We start from the raw sequence: 25189 nt of genomic DNA on the forward strand, positions 1-25189 counted from the left end.
ATTATATGATTGATCATAACATAGAAGACAGGTGTATTCTGAAGGTATCAGGAAGCCCTGGACAACCACTGAGGATCATGCTGATGGAAGCACGGGGTCTGTCTTAACAACGAGCACCAGCCCTTTCTACTGACCTGAGAACAATCAACATATAATCACAATTTTAGCATGCAGTGACATATATAACATTTCATAAATACAACAAAAAAAAGATACAAAGAAAACAAGGTACAAAATACAACAACATGAGTGCAATGTTATGTTTTAGTCTGTACACATTATTTTGCAAGGCGTTCTACAATGGTTTGCATCTTTGGATAAATGTTAGAAAAGTTATTTGAGGTAATTTATGTACAGCCAAGACATACAAGAAAATAAAGAGAGAAAACATTGGAGGAAAACAGCCTTTGTGCCATGCTTCGCTAGTTTAATGGATGGATACAAAAATGTCCGGATATATTGTCTTGGTCTGACCATTGGAGTGCAAGGGCCTCAGTGTTGCTAAGCAACACGCTTGATCCTGTAATAAATGAATGGGTTCATCAGTAGGCCCTTTGATAGTGGGGCCTGCTGCTCTAGAAAACAAGCAGCCCAAATTCCTCCACATTATAATAGCAGCCAACAACGCTTTTCCTTGATCTATTCAAACAGTGTATTCAAAGTTTTACTGTTTCAGATTCTGCATGAGCTACTTTGCATCTTCCAATTTCGCAAGACAGATTTCTCACAATGAGCAAGAATAGCTAGTGTGTAAATGCAAAAGCATCTCATCTCTAAAGACTGAGAATCACTCCATCCCTGTCTGGAGGGTGCCAGGGCTCAGTCAATATATGCAGTGTTAATGAAGGACTATATTGCATTCTCTGAATATTTATATCCCAACATAAATTACATTCTCTTTAAAATGACACATTTAGACAGAAGACTTTAAGTCATTTTAAGGGATATAACAGAGTACGAAGAGAATACACAGCAACAGCGTCTTTCTCATAAACCTCAATAAAGCTCATTTGATCACAAATTGATAAATGAAACCCCGAAAGCAGCAGGAGTAATCCAGCACAGCCTCTGAAGCAGCCCGGGGAAAGACCTTAAGCCCCATAATTTGACAAGGGATTTGGGGCCAGAGATGTGGTGGTGAAACCTGCATATGTAGTGAAGGGGGGTGGAGGTTTGCTGGTGCTCATCACGTAATTCCCTGAGGTCCTAGCTTATATGGCTTTTCCTCTCTCTCAGAACCAACCCCAGCAGGTTGAAAGGGAAGGAATGAGGCTGGGAGGAGAGTGGGGGAGTTGGTGGTGTTGGTTGGGTGGGGGGGCATTAGGGCAGAGCCAAGTTAGCACTGCTTTTCATTGACATTATGAAAAAGCATTTAAGTTTGTTTTGTTTTGGTTAGCCCACTGATTTGGATTTGCACTTGTACTTGTGAGTGACGCTGTCTCACTTTGTGGGTTGCATTTTTTCTGGCTTGCAATTTTTTTGGTATTTACATGGACAGAAATACCTTCTGCAAGTTTGGAATGTATTCTTAGTCATAAAAATGTCACAAAAGCTGCTACTTCAAGTGAATGCACACTGAAATATATACACATTAATTTTTTGGGTCTTTTTCAGACTTTCTTCTTAAAATAACACTGTATGTATTTACAGTGGCATCATATACAAACAGGAAAAATGAAAGAGAGAAAAGAAAAGGTGCAGCATGTTAGGCGTCTATATACAAGTCTCTATGTGCGTAAGCGTGAATTGTACCTTGCACTCATCTACTACGACTGAATTGTGAGCGGCATACTGGACGCACTGGTTGGAGTTGTTTTCGTGGTGGTTCTTGAGGTCATCATAGTAGGATGAGGTCTTGTTCATCATCTCGATGTCGTCCGACTTGCCATGTGTAGCGTCCAGCTCATCCAGCTCAGCCTTGGACAGGTGGTACACGATACCCGCGCCGTACGAGTCTCCCACCACATTCACAGAGGTACGGAACCGGTCCCTGGGATAGGAAAAAGGAAAGGTTGGTAATACACCAGTTTTGTGTGGAGATAAAAAAATAAACATGTTTGGATAGGGGTAGAACAAATGTAATTAGCAATCATTGAAAGCATGGTGTACATACACTGACTGTACGAAACATTAAGGACACCTTCCTAATATTGAGTTGCAACCTCTGGATTCACCTGGTCAGTCTATGTCATGGAAAGAGCAGATGTCCTTAATGTTTTGTATGCAGTACTCAGTGTATACAATAAGCTCATTTTACTTTGAATGCATATGACAACATGCACTTGGGTCTGAGTCACTAGCAATGCAGATCAACTCACAGGAGCCAGTCAACAGCAACCAGCAGACTGATGTCCTGAGTTGGCAGGCCGACTGCAGTGAGGATCAGAAGCATAGTCACCAGTCCAGCACTGGGAATACTGGCCGCACCAACACTGGCCAGGGTAGCAGTCAGACTGCATGGGGAGAAAGATAGACAGGAGCGAAAAAATGTAATGGTTAAAATTGCTCTACAGATGAAGTTTGAAAGTCCAAAGGCCAAGGACTGTTTCTATCAACCGAAGAGCAAATGGGTACAGCTAATTCATGAAACATGTTCAGAGTGAGTTGGTGTGACTGTAATAATAATATAGTGATTTAGGATATTGGGACTGGCATCACAGGTTGTGTGCTCAGTTCCTGCATGATCCATATACACATAACTATGTATGTCTTTGAATAATAGTGTCCCCTAAATGTAATGTAATTTTACGTCATTACTTACACAACCGGTCAAAAAAATTTGAACACCTACTCATTCAAGGGTTTTTCTTTATTTTTATTATTTTCTACATTGTAGAATAATAGTGAAAACATCAAAACTATGAAATAACACATATGGAATCATGTAGTAACCAAAAAAGTGTTAAACAAATCAAAATATATTTTATATTTGAGATTCTTCAAATGGCCACCCTTTGCCTTGATGACAGCTTTGCACACTATTGGCATTATCTCAACCAGCTTCATGAGGTAGTCACCTGGAATGCATTTCAATTAACAGGTGTGCCTTCTTATAAGTTCACTTGTGGAATTTCTTTCCTTCTTAATGTGTTTGAGCCAATCAGTTGTGTTGTGACAGGTGGGGGTATACAGAAGGTAGCCCTATTTGGTAAAAATCCATATTATGGCAAGAACAGCACAAATAAGCAAAGAGAAACGACAATCCATCATTAATTTAAGACATAAAAGTCAGTAAATACGGAAAATGTCAAGAACTTTGAAAGTTTCTTCAAGTGCAGTCACAAAAACCATCAAGCGCTATGATGAAACTGGCTCTCATGAGGACCGCCACAGAAATGGAAGACCCAGGGATACCTCTGCTGCAGAGGATAAGTTCATTAGAGTTACCAGCCTCAGAAATTGCAGCCCAAATAAATGCTTCACAGAGTTCAAGTAACAGACACATCTCAACATCAACTGTTTAGAGGAGACTGTGTGAATCAGGCCTTCATGGTTGAATTGCTGCAAAGAAACCACTACTAAAGGACACCATTAGAAGAAGAGTCTTGCTTGGGCCAAGAAACACGAGCATTGGACATTAGACCGCTGGAAATGTGTCCTTTGGTCTGGAGTCCAAATTTGAGATTTTTGCCTCCAACTGCAGTGTCTTTGTGAGACGCGGTGTGGGTGAACGGATGATCTCCGCATGTGTATTTCCCACCGTAAAGCATGGAGGAGGTGTTATGGTGTGGGGGTGCTTTGCTGGTGACACTGTCAGTGATTTATTTAGAATTCAAGGCACACATAACCAGCATGGCTACCACAGCATTCTGCAGCGATACGCCATCCCATCTGGTTTGGGCTTAGTGGGACTATCATTTGTTTTTCAACCGGACAATGACCCAACACACCTCCAGGCTGTGTAAGGGATATTTTACCAAGAAGGAGAGTGAAGGAGTGCTGCATCACATGACCTGGCCTCCACAATCCCCCGACCTCAACCAAATTGAGATGGTTTGGGATGAGTCGGACTACATAGTGAAGGAAAAGCAGCCAACAAGTGCTCAGCATATGTGGGAACTCCTTCAAGACTGTTGGAAAAGCATTCCAGGTGAAGCTGGTTGAGAGAATGCTAAGCTGGTTGAGAGAATGCCAAGAGTGTGCAAAGATGTCATCAAGGCAAAGGGTGGCTATTTGAAGAATCTGAAATATAAAATATATTTTGATTTGTTTAACACTTTTTTGGTTACTGCATGATTCCATATGTGTTATTTCATAATTTTGATGTCTACACTATTATTCTACAATGTAGAAAACAGTAAAAATAAAGAGTAGGTGTGTCCAAACTTTTGACCGGTAGTGTACATTAAGAAGGTAGGCAGTGAAATTCCCACCCTGATCAGAAAGTATGTCCTATAGCAGTCCCTACCTGACAGTGACGATCTGACCAGCATCCAGGTAGATGTTGTTCATCTGGGCGATAAAGATGGCTGCCACGGCCTCGTAAAGGGCAGTTCCATCCATGTTGATGGTGGCGCCGACGGGGAGCACAAAACGGGTGACTCTCTTATCAATGCCCAAGTTTTCTTCCAGGCAACGGAAGGTGACAGGCAGTGTACCAGCACTGACAGAGACAAACACAGGTACAGTATGAGAGAGTAAGGATGTTGCATACAGTATTCCACAACGTTCAGCACAGATATGAAAGATTTGACAGATTTAATGCTTTTTCTATAAAAAGTGATCTGTCAATTTACAGTGAAAACAGTTAGATAGTGTAAATAGTGAGATGCATCCATGGTTGTGGCTCTTGCCTGGAGGCTGTCCCCAAGGCAGTGATCCAGGCCTGGAAGATGCCCATGAAGAAGGTGTAGGGGTTTTTCCTGACAATGGCAAAGTAGATGGCAGGCAGGAAGATGGCCCCGTGGATGATCAAGCCCACGATCACAGTCACCATGTACATCCCCAGCTGCCTAGCAACCACCTCCAGGTCATCGATGGAGATGATCTTACCACAGATCAGGCAGCAGATACCGAAGGGAGAGTACCTAGGTGCACAGGAGAGGTTTAACAATGTATACACTGAAGAAAAAGAGGTATCCATCTCAATCAATGTCTACAATATGTGCCAGATTATCAAATGTAGATGTACAAATACTCATCATTTTTCTATGACTAGCATAAGTCCATGTAGAATGAGCTTGAAAGGCTAAAGATCTCTTACCACATGATCATGATGACCAGGTTCATAACAATCTCGTTGAGGATGTTGAAGAACTCCAGCATGAGCTTGGCCCTCTCTCCCATCTTCCCCATGCAGATGCCGAAGGCAATGAAGAAGCCAATCACTCCTGCATCACACAATCAGGAGAGAAAATCACAGTTGGGAATGAGTAGAGTAAATGGGCTCACAGAAAGATATGATGATGACTAAAAATATGATACAGTTAGTGAGGCAGAATGAGCTGTGCCCAGGGCTCTGTTGAGGTGTGATATGATGTGATGCACTGGTTTATTCTCAGACAAAGAAGTAAAGACAATTTAAAAGTGATATATGCACAGTTTCTTTCAGATGGGCGGTTGTACAAACAATTGCGACCTGGTCCAAAAGAGAAGCCGCCATACCTAACACGTTCATGCCACTCTTGAACTGGAGGGACTTCTTGATGATGAACTCAGGTTCCTTGGTGGCGTTGGACAGGAGGCCCTCCAAGGTGGTGGTGGCATTGACATCTTCCTCAATCACCTTCTCCACCTTCTTAGTGACCGTTTGGATCTGAGGTGGGAGAAGAGAACACAGACAAGTCCTTAATATCTTACATCTCAATCCATCTTAACTTTTGGTAACAAGGGTTAAGGACGCAAAGATAAAATCAACACAATCATTTGTATTCTTCATAAAACTGATTTGTTCTGGGGGTGCCTCATCCAGGCAATACTTGGAAGTCTCATCCAGGCCATTATTGTAAAAAAAACACACAAAAAAACATTTGTTCTTAATTGACTCGCCTGGTTAAATATATCTGTGTGTTGTAGTGTACTGTACCTGCTGGAAGCAGGCCTGCACCAGGTTCTCAGGGAACAGGTTCCTGATGAGGTCAAAGAAGGCATCCAGGCTGGACACATCATCGTGCTTTTGGCCATCTCCCAGCTGCTCCTTCATCTTGGGGTCTCCAGGGTGGATGACCAGCACCAGGATGACTCCCAGCACTGCAGCAATCACCGTGGTGGACATGTAGTAGACCATTGCCCTGGTGCCCAGGCGACCGCTAGACTTGGCATCTAGACCAGCCAGACCTGCAGCCAAAACAAGCATTTGCAGTTTTCCTCTATTGTATCAAATGTGTTGATATAGCAGTGTGGAATAAGTGTACTAAGTTACTTTTTAAGTGCTAATAGTGAAAGATGATGATTGATACTGTGGCAATTAATAAATAATAAACAGAATAAACTGTATAAAAAATATATATATGTTTTATATCGGCATTAAAAAGGTATATCGGTCTATAGTTACTGTATAAATTAGGAGAAACAGCAGTCCTCTCTCTTCTGTTGAACCCATGACTCTACCATACTGTACCTGTGATTAAACTGGAGATGATGAGAGGCAGGATCAACATCTTCAGCATCCTCATCAGGATGTCTCCAGGGAAGGCAATCACCATGACGATGTCCGGGTGGATGGGAGAGGCATAACGAAGCAGCATCCCAGACACAGCCCCCAGAATCACACCTGGAGAATGAGAAGGGTGAATGGGGGGTCAGTTACTATGAAGAGGTGTGAAAGAATGCTGATATAGAGGGAGTCCCCCATGTCTGAAGCCTGAGGAATGAGAGAAACACCATAAGAGGAGAGGGGAAACAATGCTAAAGAGAGACCAGAGACAGAGCAGTTCAGAGAGAGAGAGCAGTGGCGAGGAGGTCCTGTGCCACAGTGCAGGGAAGGCAAGACGTCCCTAACTCAGAGGCCAGCCAAGGACTTGAGAACAGGTGGGATTGGGAAGTGACCCTAGAGTGGTTGGTCTGGCTACCTTGTGAGAAAATCTGGGATAACATGGGGACTTTCTCCATTTAGAAAATGTTTTGTTATTCTATGCAGAGAGAGTTTGGAAATAACTAGAATAATTTCAAAATGGGACTTGCTTATGATAAAAAGGGATCTATAAGGCGATTGACAGATCATAACAATATTTCATTTCCATAAGTTTGCCTTAAATCACTGCTTCTCGTTGCATATTAATTCAGCATTCTGGAACTGGTTATGAGAGGCTGTGGATTGCATGCCATGTACAGGGGCCAGTGGGTAGTGGTGGATAGGGGACATAAAACAGTCTCAGTGTGAAAGAGGTTGATAGAGTCTGATAGAGGATTAAGAGAAGATCTCTTTGAAGGGAGAGGAGGAGTCAATGCTTCAGACAAGGAGAGGTTCTTACAGTGCTTGGAGGAGCATCTGTATTCCCTCTGGAGAGGGCAGGTTCTCTAGGAAACAGTCAGTTAGCAGCAGGGTAGGATAATAACTCTCACTATACTCCAGTATATGGAGGAGGCCTATAACCAAGGGGAATTCTGAGGAAAATAATGACACACTCCTCTGATCCTATGCTGGCCCTGACTTTATAACTATGTGCCCTAAACCCCACCTGACCTCCATTGCTTCCCATGGCTCAACCTTGATAAACATCCCTAACCCACTCTTCAATTCCCATCCTAAACAGAAAACTAGCCCCCGATCCCCCAACAACCCAACCTCTCCAGCCGTGTCCTTCCACCCCCAACCTCCTCCTCCCCCTATGCTCCAGAGAGAGAGCTGACCTCTGAGTGCTCCTGCCCCCTGCAGCCGTGTCTGCACACTGGCCCTGTGGTCAGTCTCTGTTCCTGTCCCTGGCTCTGTCTCTCTCTGTCCTGCTCAGGCCAGACAAGGCTAGGCCCAGACCCCAAAACCCCAAACTACCCCCCTAGTAGGCTGCACTTTCTCTGCTGCTAGATCCCTGCCAAAGATCACAGGCCCTGAGAGGCTGTTTCACAACACAGTCTGCAATACAAACACTTTAAGCTCACATATAGTTGTAAACTGTTTTAGATTCATGCACAGCTTCAGAAACGTAACCTCACCCCACTGATGCTGCACACCTGATGTTGCACACCTGCTGGATGAGGAGGGCACTAGATTTCCTGTGCATGGAGCATCAAACATCTCTAACCCTCTCTATAATTGCAAATGATCAATGCCACTTTGGGAGCCGCTATGGGGGTGTTCTGCGAAGTGGTCTGTGATGGACATATTACACAAGCTCACACACACAAGAAAGAAGGAGGGGAGAAAGGAAGGAGGGGAGAGAGAGAGAGAGAGAGAGAGAGAGAGAGAGAGAGAGAGAGAGAGAGAGAGAGAGAGAGAGAGAGAGAGAGAGAGAGAGAGAGAGAGAGATTGTGATAGTGTGCTTGGTAAAACAGCTGATGATTGTACTGACCGAGCACAGTGAGTGTGAGCAGCAGGTTCTTGAAGAGAGAAGCGAAGCAGCTGATACACTTGTTCCTGGGCCTGGCCTCGATGGGCTCCAGGTGACTTTCGTGCATCCTCACCTCCACTTGCTTAGGCATGATGCTGGCGCTGTGTCAGAGAGAAAGAGGGAGACAGAGAGAGAAAGAGGGCAACAGAGAGAGAAAGTTATTTAAACATGCATAATCTGCGTTTGACAGGCCCCAGTATGATACAGCAGTCACATGTCTGGCGAAACTATGTACATTATATGATCATAACATGTGCAGTCCTCATATTTTGAGTGTGAGGAAGGAGACTGGATTAGATTGGGTCTTTACAGTAAAATAGATTAAGAATCCCCAAATCCAACTCAGCCTTTGTTTTGGACGTTCAGTGTTGAATAACCTACCTATCGATTGGTCATGTCATAAAATACAATGCTCTGTATACAAACATCATAGAAACAATGGCGGGTTTAGATCTTCACTCATCTTTAATAGTCTCTAAAGAGCTACGAAATAAACCCCTACTTTCAGAGTCAGAAGAAAATCTGAACATTAAGAACTTTCATCCTAAACACCAGCCAGTAAAATGCACACAAATACTCTATGACACAACCTTCTCACCAACTTGAGAACAATCTCTCCAGCGTGGTCCCCAGTGAGGTAATGGGAGGGGAACTTTAACATTGAACTGATTTCAGCTGAAATCTCCAGCAGCCCAGAGGACAACACAGATTCCCCCCTGAGCCTTCACTGAGAGAAGCAGAGGAAGAGAGGCAGATAGATGGAGGAAGGGGAAGAGGGGATGTAGAGAGGTGGAGGAGACAGTCTATAACAAGGCCTATTGGAGATGATGGGGAATGGTACAAGAGTAACATACAGACTAACGGACAGTTTGACCTTAGATGGACCATATATCTCTCTTCCTTTCTTTATCTCACATGTTCTTTCTCCACACTAGCCCCTTCTCCTCTCTCCTTCTACCTCTTTACCTCTCATTTTCTATATTTCTCCATTATAATACACTACCGGTCAAAGGTTTTAGAACACCTACTTATTCAAGGGGTATTCTTTATTTTTACTATTTTCTACATTGTAGAATAATAGTGAAGACATCAAAACTATGAAATAACACATATGGAATCATGTAGTATCCAAAAAAGTGTTTTATATATATTTTATATTTGAGATTCTTCAAATAGCCTTGATGACAGCTTTGCACACTCTTGGCATTCTCTCAACCAGCTTCATGAGGTAGTCACCTGGAATGCATTTCAATTAACAGGTGTGCCTTCTTAAAAGTTAATTTGTAGAATGTATTTCCTTCTTAATGCATTTGAGCCAATCAGTTGTGTTCTGACAAGGTAGGGGGGGTATACAGAAGATAGCCCTATTTGGTAAAAGACCAAGTCCATATTATGGCAAGAACAGCTCAAATAAGCAAAGAGAAATGACAGTCCATCATTACTTTAAGACATGAAGGTCAGTCAATAAAGAACATTTCAAGAATTTAAAAAGTTTCTTTAAGTTCAGTTGCAAAAACCATCAAGCGCTATTATGAAACTGGCTCTCATGAGGACCGCCACAGGAATGGAAGACCCAGTTACCTCTGCTGAAGAGGATAAGTTCATTAGAGTTACCAGCCTCAGAAATTGCAGCCCAAATAAATGCTTCACAGAGTTCAAGTAACAGACACATCTCAACATCAACTGTTCAGAGAAGACTGTGTGAATCAGGCCTTCATGGTCGAATTGCTGCAAATAAACCACTGCTAAAGGACACCAATAAGAAGAAGAGTCTTGCTTGGGCCAAGAAACACAACCAATGGACATTAAACCGGTGGAAATTAGTCCTTTGGTCTGGAGTCCAAATTGGAGATTTATGGTTCCAACCGCTGTGTCTTTGCGATACGCAGTGTGGTTGAATGGATGATCTCTGCATGGGTATTTCCCACCGTAAAGCATGGAGGAGGAGGTGTTATGGTGTGGGGGTGCTTTGCTGGTGACACTGTCTGTGATTTCTTTAGAATTCAAGGCACACTTTCTGCACAGCATTCTGCAGCGATACGCTAACCTGTTACAGGGGGGTCGCAGATCCGGAGCGACCCACTAGGTGTCACCCTCCGACAACCTTAGGCACCTCCTCACTCACAGTCTGGACTAATCATGATCCTATTGGTGTCACCTGTGTCTACCTGTTCACCTGTGTATTTATGCCCTCACTTCCCTGCATTCTCTTGCTCAGTTTTCTCTGCTAGTTTCACTATGCCAAGCAGCACTAATCAGTGTCTGATCGCGGGACATATGGACAGATATGTGAGAAGGGTTCTCCCTGTTTATTTATTATTTCAGTCACAGTTAGTATTTCGTATTTTGGCTGTCAGCCTGTTTTTTGGAGTCTTATTTACTCCGCCTTTTTTTTTGTGTAAAGTCCGTTATTTTGTATCCTGGCTTCGGGACCATCAGTAAAGATCCTTGTTTCACCATCTCTGCCTACTGCCTACTGTCTATCCTGCACCGCACCTGGGTCACACCTCACACCAACCCTTTCACCATCCCATCTGGTTTGGGCTTAGCGGAACTATATATATTTTTTCAACAGGACAATGATCCAACACACCTCCAAATTGAGCTGATATGGACCCAGCAGAGGCAGCACAGTACCATAGCACATTGGCAACACAGGGAGCCATGCTGAACCAGCACGATCGCAGCCTGCAGCAGATCACAGAGATTCTCTGCCAGCTGACGATCGCCATGCAGAGCCGGGTGGACACCCGATCAGCCCCGGAAGCCGGCAGAGCGGAATCCGCGGCAGTGACGTCTCCTGTCTCGCCTGAGACATCGCAGGAACCCCGCCTACCACTTCCGGAGAGGTATGACGGACGTCCAGAGGGCTGCAGGGAATTTCTCACCCAGTGTTCCCTGATATTCAGCCTACAACCCTCCTCCTTCCCGACGGAGCAGGGCCGGGTGGCCTACATTATCACTCTGTTGACGGGTTGGGCCCTTTCCTGGGCTACCGCGGAGTGGGAGAGCCAAACACTGGCGTGCTCCGATTCCTACCTATTCACCCGGGAGCTACGCAAGGTGTTCGACACTACTCCGTGGAGTTCCGGACCCGGGCTCGAGAGGCAGGATGGGAGGAGGCCGCCCTGATCGTCCTTTACGCTCAGGGGCTGTCGGAGGGGATGAAGAACAAACTCTCCTTCAGGGAGCTGTCTGAGCAACTGGACGGCCTCGTCGACCTCTCGTTGCGGGTAGACAATCGGCGTCGTGAGAGGGTGCACGAGAGAGGCTTGATGCAAGGCGCGCATCCGCTGCCCCTATCAGCCCGGAGAAGCCGGGTAAATGGGACGGTTCGCTAGTATCGGGAGGGGTGCTAGCGAGCCGGAACTGAAACCCCAACTCCAGAGACTCCCAGACCAGGGTTCAGTGGGCCCATGCACTGGTGTATTCTGGGGCCGTGAGAAACATGATGGATGCTTGACTGGCCCAAGGCTGGAGCATTCCGTTACTCTCCCTCTCCGAGCTGGTTCCGGACATGGGCCAGGACGGCCGGCCGTTGGGGTCGGGCTTCATCACCCGGCTCACTGTCCCCGTGCGTGTCCGGGTGGTGGGGGGGCTATGGGAAGATATCCAGCTTTTCATTGTGGAATCTCCGGAGTGTTCCCTCATCCTCGGGCACCCCTGGCTGTTTGCCCACAAACCCCGGATAGACCGGTCCACAGAGCGGCTCATCCTGGAGGGAGGCTCCGCCCCCGTCCCGTTCCGGTCTCCACCGACCACACATCAGCCCAAACCACTGTCCCAGACCACCTACCAGTCCTCACCTCTTCCCCAGGTCCCGCACTCCGAACTGCCTACTGCCCTAGCGGCGGTTGCCACCGGGAGGACGGCGGCTACACACTCCGTCACCGGTCCAGACCTGGCAGGCATTCCCCGGGAGTATTTGGATCTGGGGGAGGTGTTTTAGTAAGAGGCGTGCCAAGAGTCTACCTCCTCACAGGCCATATGACTGCGCTATTGATATCCTGCCGGGCGCCTTGCCCACACGAGGGTGATTGTTTTCCTTGTCCCGGGCCGGGACAATGACCCAACACACCTCCAGGCTGTGTAAGGGCTATTTTACCAAGAAGGAGAGGGATGGAGTGCTGCATTAGATGACCTGGCCTCCACAATCCCAAATTGAGATGGTTTGGGATGAGTCGGACCGCAGAGTGAAGGAAAAGCAGCCAACAAGTGCTCAGCATATGTGGGAACTCCTTCAAGACTGTTCCAGGTGAAGCTGGTTGAGAGAATGCCAAGAGTGTTTAAAGCTGTCATCAAGGCAAAGGGTGGCTATTTGAAGAATCTCTAATAAAAAATATATTTTGAATTGTTTAACACTTTTCTGGTTACTACATGATTCCATATGTGTTATTTCATAGTTTTGATGTCTTCACTATTACTCTATAGTAAATAGTAAAAAAAAAGAAAAACCCTTGAATGAGTAGGTGTTCAAAAACTTTTGACCCGTAGTGTATGTCCGGAGGTTCCACTCAGTATGGCTGGCCTACAGGAACTGAAATGGAACTGAAATGGGGCTTTTGACCGGTAATTATCTGTCTGTAATTTGTCTAATTCTCTGTAATAATGGTATGGGAATAATAATGCATTTTATTTTGTAAAGTGGTTTCTTGCATTAAACAACACAACATTTTCAGTTACCTCCTTGTCTGAAGGACAAGTGGATGAGCAGGTTAATGTCAAGCCCTGCATGTGTTTTTCAAGAGTCTCATGGAATATAGGCCTACATTGAACACAACACATTGGCTGCTACTGTAGGCTGAATGATAGAGCAGCTATTTCCATGGCAACATTTTATGGGATGCATTTTTTCTCCATTGTTTTTGATGGTAGGCCACTCTGGTGGGCCTACATTAGGACCAAAAAGCCACAGTAGCCTACTTGACCACTGTCTGAAACTGTAACTTAAAGCGGGTACAACCTCAGTGTTCACAGTTAACGTGCGCTGGAAGTTGCACAGAATTTTCACAACATTGAAGTTTGCACTCAGCAGACCTGAAATTTGCTCAGTGCCGGAATTTTTTTGAGGGAACATTGGGTGTCAAGTAGACTTTTAAAGTAGCCGTACTAATTGGAGTGTTTGCTCGTTAGAGCAGTCTAAACAAGTTGAGTCTATTTGTGTTCATTGGAGAAATGAGAGGAGAGGCAGCTGTGGCTGTCACACAACACTCGCACAAGTGTGAAGGAAGATGACGATGACATGTTGGGAAGGAGAGGAAATGGTTGACTAGAGAGACTGACACATCTTTTTTTCTTAATTCAGACATCTGCATTATGTCATTCCCATTCCACTGTCCTAGCAATTTGTTTGAAAAACATCTTTAGAATTTCACTTTTAAAACATCAGTCAATTACCTCACAAACCGAGATGATTGGTTCATTAGTTAGTCACCAAACGCCCATTGACTCTATTCAGGAAGCATGAAAGTTATTAGATGACAAAGAAGGACGAAGAGGAAATAAGCTGAATCAATGATTCTGAACTTTGACCGTTTCCCTGGGGTTAGCAGTACCGCAGTCACAAATACACAGAGGGTGTCCCAGTCGCCTCAATAGACCTCTGTTGCTCTCATTCTTACCCTCATGGACACTAATGGCTAAACGGACTTGAGAGACTTCCACCTAGTCATCATTCATTATGTTTTTTCACAGTGGTAGAGCGAAAGAAGGACAGAACACAGTTAGAGAGCAACGTAGCTAAGATTCTGTATTTTGTTTTGGGAAGAAGCCAAAGTATTGACAGATATATATTTTTTAATGACCTTATAGGTTCAGTGTTGCACAATGGGACACCATTCATTGGACACACAGGCACACACATACACACAAAACCACACATGCTGAGGAGAAGATGTAAGAAGGGGGATCTCAGATTCTATAATGATGTGTCTAAGGCTTGGCTATAGGATAAAACAGCTGGCCTGCTCCCAGGCACACAGATGGAGCGAAGACTCCCACTTATTAATTTCCTATTTCATACATGTGAAATGCAGAAATGACATGTAAACACCATGCACAGGCACACATTAGTCATCATCACACTATCATCACAGCTGTTATTACTGCTTTGGGTTGTTGGAGGAGAAGCCATATTAATTAGAAGGAAATGTAATAAAAACAATCTATTGTAGTTTGGTGAGATCTACTGCATGAATGCTGTTAATAGAATTTTCCTTTTTCCTCTCTTTTCATTATAGTTAGACCGAGGGTGAAGGGGGGAGGGGTGTGACATTATGATTAACTATGAATGGCACTTACATTAGTTCTCCTGTCACTGTCCTAGCCGATACAAGATACGTGCAGACAAGAGCCATCAGATTCAACAGAATAACTAGCAAATTAGAGCAAGTACAATAATAGTTACAGGAACTAAATTCCTTTCTCTCTCAGACATTTACATTTTAGTCATATAGCAGACACTCTCATCCAGAGTGATTTACAGGAGGAATTAGGATTAAGTGCCTTGCTCAAGGGCGCATCAACAGATTTGTCACCTAGTCAGCTTGGGGATTCAAACCAGCGACCCTTCGGTCACTGGCCCAACACTCTTCACCACTAAGCTACCTGCCTGCTACCTCCCATTCATCCCTACTTTATTGTTCTCTCCTCCTCTGTCTGATGGGATAGTCAGATAAACCAGATAGTGAGCCCGGTCAGAGTAATTGAGTTACAGAACAGTAGCACGCGGCTGCTGGCCCAGGTGACATAAAAGTTTCAGTCACTAAGCTAGGGCATGGATCCACTCCCTGTGACCTCAGGTAACATACAGTAGGACATGGGGGATGTCTATATAGTAGTGAACCCCTCCCATCACTATCACCCCAAATTTCCATGACAATGATGTTACCCTGGAGATGTCAGGTTTAATGACAGCTTCAATCTCCTGCATTGGTGGCAATTTCATTTTTCAGCTGAAAACACCTAGTCTTTATCCATATCCATATTTTTGGGCACATCTAACTTCAAGTTTGTATCATCAGAACAGATAGGGAAAGGATAAGAAAATGACATTTCAGTATATGACAGTAGGCTGTCCATCATTTTACTGCCACACACAATATGTGTGCATTGTTACACATACTGTACATTAGTACTCTATTACATAGTACAACATAGCTTATTGTAATATTTCTACTACTGTACTTTGTATCTAGTTACAATGTTTATACACACCACGTATTTATTTATATACTGGATTCTTGACATGACTCACTCTAATATATATACTGCTGTACATATCATTCTTAGTATATCTTGAGTAAATTCTTCCGGTGTACATACGTATAGATTTCATTATGATTACTGTTACAGTGCTATTTGGGATTTTAATTGGATCCGTCCCGACGTTCTTTATTATTATTATTGTTTGACATTTTCATTTTTTGGGTACTTGTTTGACATTTTACTGCATTGTTAGGAGCTAGTAACATTTTGCTGCACCCGCTAAAACATCTGCTAAACTGTGTACGCAGCCAATAAACCTTGATTTGATTTGATGTATTATTAATCATGGAAAGGTCATTGGGTTTCCTAATATCACATAAGGTAGGTGCACTTCTCATTAGGCCACTAAAGGCTTGATGCACACTAGGTGAGAATTGAGATGTGACATGGGGACAGTAGACATAAAAACCTGAACATCCCTTTTCTGTTTTTGTTTAGTTCCTCTGTAATGAAATTTAGTTCAAACCACCTTGGCCAGACATGCCATCTGTGATCATATCAATTTATGGCTAATGCCATGTGAACACACCTTTAGGCCTATAGTCTCTTTCTAGGCACAGAGGGTACCTTCACATTGTACATAATGATTTAAAATACTACGTCACAGGTCTAATCTTCCCATGCAAAAAGATATCAATGGGTTTCCTGGCTTGACTTTTTTCCCACTTTGCATCAAATGTTATGACAATAACCCTGTCTGTGACTATAAGCTGCCTGTAGAAAATGCACTAAACACGTTGAAACCTCTGCATGTTCCAAAAGCGCAGGTTTTCTCTGCTCATCAGCGACACCAGCAGACAACAGATGCCCTTTCATCAATCAGCAATTGGATCAATTTGCCAGAGATTAAAAGAGATGAGCAGAGGAATGCAGGAATGCACTTACTTCATCTCTGGTGCGGTTGAGGTGAGTGCTGTGTACATTCACCAAAGTCAGATAATCTTCAGCCTCAGGCTCTATAGAAGGAGTCAGTCAGCCAATAGAAAGACAAGGTGTATTCACTGCTGCTTCATCAGACACTGTCATAGGTATGTCAGAAGATAACACACCCCAGCACATTAACCTCTGAGTGCTACGACTGGATCTTCCCAAAAACTACTGTTCACAGTAGGCCAGCAACTCCTCTTTAGCATCCAGCGAGACAAGAGCATCCAGCCACACTGACCAGAGCTGCCCAGTCAGTCCTGATGTCTGTCACTACCAATGAAGTGGACCAGACTAGTGTCCAAAGGAAGCAAATTCTCACACACAGATTCACACACACAACACAGAGGGCTAGAGGGAGGAGTCAACAGCCTAGCTTAAACGTGAAAATCCCTCAGGGGGTTCCTCAATCCATTCCCTACTGGCTGGTCCTAGCCAGAAAGCACTCTCTAAGCTGGGCTTCATCTCCTCTGGATGGGCCAGTTGGAGAGACTGAGAGACTGCTGCTGGAGAGATGATCTTGCTTATGGCACGGGATGGTCAGTGCTTCTGTAAGCCTGTCCCTTTATGGATGGGAATAATGTTTAATGTTGTCGTCATGGTCAGAGGATGAGATGTTAATGGGAAGCAGTGTCCAGCTATGTCATCAGACAATATACTGTATACTTCACCCAGCATCCACAATACTGGTTCAGGGTGAAATGTTGCATCAGATAACCTCTGGTTCCTGGTAATGTGGAGGTCACAAGGGGTTAACTTTATGCATGGCTATAGGGGTCAATACACAAGATAGAGGGATTAAGTCCCATTACCATGGTTCCTGATCAGGAATCCTAATCCTATATGTAATATATGTACGTATATTCTGAATGTCAGTATGTTTCTAAAATATTATATAATAGTTGCCATGTATGTGATAGTACTGTATATTAATCTGTTTTTTATTCTAGTCCTATATCAAGTACACTATATCCATCAGATTGATATACAGTACTTACTATCACATACATGGCAACCATTATATTATATTTTAGAAACTAAATTTTCAAACGTGACGAAGAAGTCTGTTTCCATACATAAATTTAGGGATGGTCAGTCACATATCTAAAACAATCTCTCTCTATGAAAGAACAGATATCACTGCATTCAGACTGAAAGTCCACATCACAGATGAAAGAAAATACCTCTAGGGTTGCCGTCATACTGGTTTGTCCCCTGTCTCCCAGCAGCATTAGATTTCACAAGCTACAGTATAATAATAATAATATGCCATTTAGCAGACGCTTTTATCCAAAGCAACTTACAGTCATGTGTGCATATATTTTTACGTATGGGTGGTCCCAGGGATCGAACACACTACCCTGGCGTTACAAGCGCCATGCTCTACCAATTGAGCTACAGAGGACCACAGTATACCACAGTATAGAGCACTATCACATCATTCTAATCTAGGAAATGTGTTGGAAAACTATTTCCTCTCCTAGACAAATGACCATCAGCCCATGAAAAGCCTGAGGAATGCCGTCACTGTCAACAGAGGTTGTGGCATGAGAAATCACTCATCCCAAATCCCTTGACATGTCATACTCTTTCAGACATTTCTAGCTCGGAGAGAAAAGAGACCATTTTGGGTGTGAGGAGGGAGTGGGGAGGGGGATACGGGATACTGGGGTCACACCACCACCACCAAGCCAAAAGAGGGGCCTACAAGGGGTAGAGCGGAGGGAGGGAGGCAGCTATCCCTGCTCTTGGCTGGGACCATGTGAAGCTCTCTGCTTCCCCTCTTCTCCCTCTGAGGGGCTTTTGTCTCGCCTGCAAACAGTGGTGTTGGCCCAAAGTCGCCCGGCCAAGCGCTGGGTCCAAGCTGGCAGGGGCGATAAAGGGAGAGATGGAGGGAAGGGGTATGGAGGGTGAGAGGGGTGGGAGGGGGGCAGCGGGCATGTCCAGAATGCCAGTCCCATTGAGGGCCGCTGATGTCATGCCTATGCCCACCGTGGGAGAGCAGAGAAGAGGAGCGGAGAGGGGGTGAGGCGCCCTTTTCTCTCCCCCCCAGCCCTCCCTCCACAGTTCTCTTTTTCCGGAACGAATGAATCTTTCAGAAGCGGCAGGCCATTGTGTCCCATAATCGAAGGCGTTTATCCCGATTTTATGCTGCCTTCCCGGGGCGAGGAGGTTCCCCGAGCTTCGGCTTTCAGAGGTCCGCTGTGGTGTAGTCAGCACCCAGAGGAGTTGTCATAGCAACACACCGCACACCAGAGAGAAAGGGAAGCGAGGCAAGAGAGGAAGCTCAATGGCTGCTGCCCACACACACACTCTTTCGCTCTGTCTCACTCTCTCACACATACACACAAATATTGATAGATTAATGGAGGCGAAGGCACCTTATATTCTCATTTCAACTAAAGAAAGTAAGACCTCAAGGAGCAGTGAGTTATAAAACCATCAAATACACCCAGAGACTATGGCAACAGCTTTAAACCCTTAAAAGGCTTAACAAGCCTTTTCCCACACCACCTCGCTCACATACCAAAGAACTATCCCAATTCAAATCAGCACAATACACTACAACAGTACTCCACACCGTACAATACACTGACATTTCTGTATAGCACGTACGGCAAGGCACTTGTGTGAATCTAACTACAGTCTGACTCCAGAGTTTTAGCTTTCGACCACTTGTCTTCAAACTCTCCAGTGTGCTGGTTATAATGCGTGTGGTGCCAGAGCGGGGCCAGGGAGGGCCAAGGAGATGTAAATGGACCTGCAGTTTCCCAGTGGGCTCTGAGGAGACCCATGCCCGTTCTCATGACTGTAGTATCACAATGTGGCTGTGAAGTAGAGATAACTGGAGCTGGGCCAAGCAGGCCCCGGATATCTGTTCACCCCTTTGCGGCCTCCCAGCCACTTCCCATACAGTGGCAATTGGGAGATGGGATCACACACTGGCATGGATGGCTGTGAAAAAATATGCTTAAATGAACCTCTTAGCAAACACGTGAGGTTGTGCCGTGCATAGGAAGAAGGAGATACATTCTTCAAAGTGAAGGAAAGGGGAAAGCTGTTAGCGAGTCTTCATTATGTATTCCACGAGGGTGGATAGGGTGAAAAGATTCCAAGACATGTAGATGGTTGGTCATGCATAGACACTGTTACTGTTAAGGAAACAACTGAATGGTTGTCTCAGAGGTGCTCAGAGAGATCTGATAACTACGTGGAGGAGAGAATATCTGATATTGCCGTTTGAACTCATACTTTTGAATGGGCATCACTCTGCAAAACTGGAGCTGCATAGATTTTCATGTTATGCTCTGAATCCTCATAGATTTGTTTGGAATAATCTCCAAAATATGTTTCGAAGTCCCTAGGGCAATTCAGACAGCTGACAGAGGATTTTTATAATGAAGAATGTGTTTGTTTTAATTGACTTTGTTTTGTATCTTAATGTGTATTTAATATGTATATTGTCTATATTTATTTGTATCTATACATGCCTGTTTTTGTATTGTGCAGGGTAAAAGAGACTTTAGTCTCAATATGACTTCCCTATTGAAATAAAGGTCAATAAATACATTCTAATGTAAAATGGTATCTAGTTGATCAAAGTTCTCCTAATAACATTCTTATAAACCATACCGGTCTTCTCTGCCCTCACTCAAGCAATTGTGCGAAATAAAACCAGTGACTGTGTGGAGAGAAACCATATCCAAGCTATAGCAAAGTAGAGACGGTATGTGATAATCATCTAGCATCCCTCTAAAACATTTTATGAAATGGGCTGACAGAGTATGTTTGCAACTAATGTGTTTGAAATGTTCATGCTTATGTAAAGGAGCATACATAATGGTCTCCAGTTGCCAATCATAACAAATTGCACCCTCGGTTGCCAAACATTTCTCCCTGTTTGTGGCCCCTGGCCCCTTCATATTATCAGAGCCAGAGCGGGACTGTGTGTGTGCGTGCGTGCGTGAGTGAGTGTGACACTAGCAACCTGTCTAGGGGTCACTGTTGGTCAAGCTGTTCTACTGCACTGGACCAAGAGGACTGTCCACTTCAGCCACTAAGAGGGAGAAGAGGGGAAGCAGTGAGCTTCACAAGATCCCAGCCAAAAACAGGGATAGCTGCCTGCCCCTCTCCCTCCCTCCCTCCGCTCTCCCCTTGCAGGCCCCTCTTTTGGCTTGGTGTGACCCCTGTACCCGTATCCCCCTCTCCCCCTCCCTCCTTCATGCCAAGGCCACACACATGCACATATACACACACACAAACACACTATTTAGAGAAAGCATATCACCCTCATTGTAAATCCTGTAAAAACAGTAAAATTATCCTAGATCTGCACACATGGGATGACACTTCAACATTAACTTATTTCAGTTAATATGGCTCCATCAGGTCATGTGACATGGCCTGTGACGTGATACGGCTAAGTCCTGTAAAAAAGCTTTGCCATGGCACTTCCATTTTTTAACGAAAGAGAGAGAGACAGAGCTGGCAGAGCTGGCTGAAACTCATTCATCTGTGCCACATTAATAGAGTGAGTAAGAAAAACAAAGACAGTGATTAAGTGAGTAAGCGTGAATGAGTGAGTGAGAGGGAGGGAGGGAGAGTGAATAAATGAGTAAATGAATCTCTCAGTTTTTCCCTCTCCTCCTCCCCTCCTCTATTCCTGTTTCCCTTTTCCTACTCTCTCCCTCCAACTTCTATTCTGTCTCTCTCCACCTCTTACTCTCTCTCCCATGCTCTTCTCTCCCCTCCCCCCCCCCCCCCCCCCCCCCCCTCTCATCCATACTCATAGATCGTAATAAACAATACATTCTCTCAATTTCCATCTCTCACGCTTCTCTCCCTTACAGTCTTTTATGGTCTGATGCTGCTGTCAGCTTGTGGTTTTGTTGGCTCTCACAAAGACACCACGAGGATTAGGTTTCTGGGCTGTCTATCTCCCCCAACCTCCCTTCATCTCTCCACCTCCCTCTATCATTCTCCATCTCTCCCCAACCTCCCTCCATCTCTTCACTTCCTCACCTCTCTCCATCTCTTCCCAGACTTCCCTCCACCTCTCCAGCTCCCTCCACCTCTCTCCATCTCTCCCCATCTCCCTCCCTTGGATGAAAATGCTGCAGAACGAAAGGTCAGCAGCGAATCTAGGAGATTTCCCTCATCGCACCTTCCTTTTCCCCCTCTCCATCTCTCCCTCGTTCCCTCCGCCTAATCAGAGAGGGGCTATGTTCCTACGCTAGAGTACCTCTCCTCCTCTATTCTCGCCTCTCCCTCTTTCCTCTAATTTCTCTACTTTTCCCCATCCCTGCATTCACGCTTGCATGAGGCAGCGATGCTATCATTAGTGCCGGGGCATCTGTTTAACAGAGCTGGCTGTACAGCAGAGAAGAAAGGAGCGCAACTTTTGATGGCTTCAGTCTGATCCTCACAGGAGCTCATTAAATCAGGAAGGCAGGCAGGCCCACCACACCCCCTCCTACACCGCTACACTGCACAGATCTATTAGAATGAGAGGGTGGTCGGGAGGAAGGGAGGGAGGGAGCGAAGGAGGGAGCGAAGGAGGGAGGGAAGGAGGGAGGGAGAGATAGATGGGTGGAAGAAGAGAGGGGGTAGGAGATAGAGATGGGAGGAGGAGGAGAAAATGAGGGAAGGTGTGGGTGTTGGAGGAGGGAGGAGGGAGGGGGGAGGGAGACAAAGAAAGGGGGTGAGAAAGAGAAAGAGTAAGCGATAATGGAAAGAGAGTGAAGGGGAAAATGGGAGTGGATGGTTCAAGTGTAACATAGAGAGGCCAGATTAAAGCAATCAATTCAAGTGGAGATGGAGTATGTACTGTATGTGTATTTGTATCTGAGAGGGATCCAGTCTGGAATTACATCTGTTGGTTACAGGAGAGGCTGACATCTATGTTAGAAGGCTCACCCTGTGAAATGAGATTATTGCTTCTACAAAAAAAGTATGTTTCATACATCACTAGACTCACCTGCCACACTCTCAAATGTACATAATGTATGCAGATACACATGCATACATGATACAAACACACACACGCACACTCACACACACACCCACACACAGTCACACACACACAGTCAGCGGCATACATACCCGTCAAGCCATACATCTCCTCTTGTCTGGTCCTGGTCATACAAGGCCCATCAAAGGGGTTGCAATCTCTAAGGATTTGTCAATAAGAGGACTAAGGAGGAGGGATGAGCTTTTACTAATGAAACACTGCAGTCTGAGGACAACCCTGCAGACCCAGCTCAGCTCTCCTCTCCTTTCCTCTACTCTCCTCACCCCACAGTATCATTCTACACTCTTACAAAAAAGGGTTCCAAAAGGGTTTTTCGGCTGTCCCCACAGGAGAACCCTTTTTTGGTTCCAGATATAACTATTTTGGGTTCCATGTAGAACCCACTGTAGAAAGGGTTCTACCTAGAACCAAAAGGGTTTTACCTGCAACCAAAAATAATTATTCAAAGGGTTCTACTATGGGGACAGCCGAATAACCCTTTAAGGTTCTATTATGCACCTTTTTTTTCTAAGGAGGGCATTAATCAGAGAGGCAACAAAGAGACCAACAATAACCCTGAAGGAGCTGCAAAGCTCCACAGCGGAGATTGAAGTATCTGTCCATAGGACCACTTTAAGCCGTACACTCCACAGAACTGGGCTTTACAGAAGAGTGGCCAGAAAAAAGCCATTGCTTGAAGAAAAAAATAAGCAAACACGTTTGGTGTTCACCAAAAGCGATGTGGGAGACTCCCCAAACATATGGAAGAAGGTACTCTGGTCAGATGAGACTAAAATTGAGCTTTTTGGCCATCAAGGAAAACGCTATGTCTGGCGCAAACCAAACACCTCTCATCACCCCGAGATGGGGGGGGGGGGGGGGGGTGAATAGTTATGCACGCTCAAGTTTTCTGTTTTTTTGTGTTATTTCTTGATTGTTTCACAATAAAAAATATTTTGCGTCTTCAAAGTGGTAGGCATGTTGTGTAAATCAAATGATACAAAATAGGAAAAATGCCAAAGGGGGTGAATACTTTCACAAGCCACTGTATACTGGCAGCTTATATTCTATTACTTAGCATACAGCCAATACATCCAACTCCATCCTGAACGGTTCATATCACAGGAGGTTGGTGGCACCTTAATTGGGGAGAAATGCTCGCAATAATGGCTGGAGTGGAATCAGTGGAATGGTTTTAAATACATCCAACACATGATTTCCATGTGTTTGATGCCATTCCATTCGCTCTGTTCCAACCATTATTATGAGCCGTCATCCCCTCAGCAGCCTCCTGTGGTTCATATACAGGCTTGACAATACCCCAGAGACATCCAGAGATTTCCACTATACACATGATGTCTATACAAACCATATACAGGATGTGCTTCATTAGTGCAGACAGTCTCTGTCATCTCCCAGCTGCTCTGTATCCACAGACTCTACTATAGATTCCTCAAGACACAACTTATATCATACTGCTACCGTTACATTACTCTAGAGATACATACCTACAGAAGCACCATATGCCATCTACCAACTAGAAACGATGTAATGCTCAGTAAACAGCAAGTAACACAGTAGTTGTACAACACTATGTGGAAAGACTGCACTGAACATTCATACTGTTCTGTAACATACTTAACTCCTTTGTAAACACGTGTAAACTCTAATAGAAACAGGCTAATAGATGTTGGCAGTGAGGGCATCAAGTATTCATTTAGTGTTATGTCTTTAATTGTGTGTGTGTGGGGGGGGGGGGGGCTGGTATCAGGGAGGCAGGAGAGTGTGACAGAGCTGTCAGTGAAGTAGCAAGATTTCGCTCACGAGACTCCTCTCCTCTCTTCCTTCCTTTCTCATTCTCTAATCTATACAGACTATCTCTTTATACAATGTATTTTATCTGCATCTCTGTGATAAGCACTAGTTATCCTGCAGACCATTGCCTTGCTTGTGCTGATGTGTCTGAACGAATAGCCCTGGGTAAGATATATATTTTTTTGGTCAAGATCCTGTTAGCCAACAAATCTGGAACACTGGACTGGATTCTGAGCAAACAAGTGCAGAGCATACTAATAAACCTATTGCATTGATGGGGAAAAGTCTAGCTAGACAAGACCCAAGTGTTTTACTAATGACTACCCTAGCACTGTGACTTTCAATCAATTCAAACAATCATTGGGGACATACAGTATGTAACTCAACGACAATTTATGTACCAAATGAGAAAGTTCTCATTTTTCTAGTCTTTTGAAGTAGGGCCTAGGGCTTGCAGGTAAGCACGATTTGCTTGGCGTTTGCAAGCCTGTGCTTTATGACTACTTTTTTTCAGTGCAAACTTTGACACGCCAAGTTTGCTGTCCTTTCAGAGTCACAATGAGCGGGACGACCCCCTGCTGTTCTTTCAGAACCCCATCTGCTCTAGCTGCACAAAACCTTCAGTGAAAACATAATCATTTTACATGAAAAACACTGATGGTAAACACCATGCAGGATTTTATAACGT

At 44.6% G+C, this 25189-nt stretch overlaps 1 protein-coding gene across 3 annotated transcripts in view; it reads right to left on the minus strand.

Annotated features, from left to right (window-relative positions):
* The window catches only part of LOC311137406 (excitatory amino acid transporter 2-like), a gene marked incomplete at both ends in the record, with an annotated part of 46802 nt that overhangs the window by 414 nt on the left and 21199 nt on the right, over nucleotides 1–25189 (minus strand). The window contains 9 exons of one of the 3 annotated variants that reach the window (XM_084171877.1): nucleotides 1802–1990; nucleotides 2319–2453; nucleotides 4409–4603; nucleotides 4794–5027; nucleotides 5204–5330; nucleotides 5605–5755; nucleotides 6026–6276; nucleotides 6560–6712; nucleotides 8448–8587. In XM_084171877.1, coding sequence (XP_084028003.1) covers nucleotides 1802–1990; nucleotides 2319–2453; nucleotides 4409–4603; nucleotides 4794–5027; nucleotides 5204–5330; nucleotides 5605–5755; nucleotides 6026–6276; nucleotides 6560–6712; nucleotides 8448–8577 — 1565 coding nt within the window. Of the gene's footprint in view, nucleotides 1–1713; nucleotides 1991–2318; nucleotides 2454–4408; nucleotides 4604–4793; nucleotides 5028–5203; nucleotides 5331–5604; nucleotides 5756–6025; nucleotides 6277–6559; nucleotides 6713–8447; nucleotides 8588–25189 lie in introns of those variants that run through there. The other 2 variants (XM_084171878.1, XM_084171876.1) reach the window with 2 other exon arrangements.

The sequence above is a fragment of the Coregonus lavaretus genome (assembly GCF_964263955.1).
Source record: "Coregonus lavaretus genome assembly, chromosome: 11".
NCBI lineage: Eukaryota > Metazoa > Chordata > Actinopteri > Salmoniformes > Salmonidae > Coregonus > Coregonus lavaretus.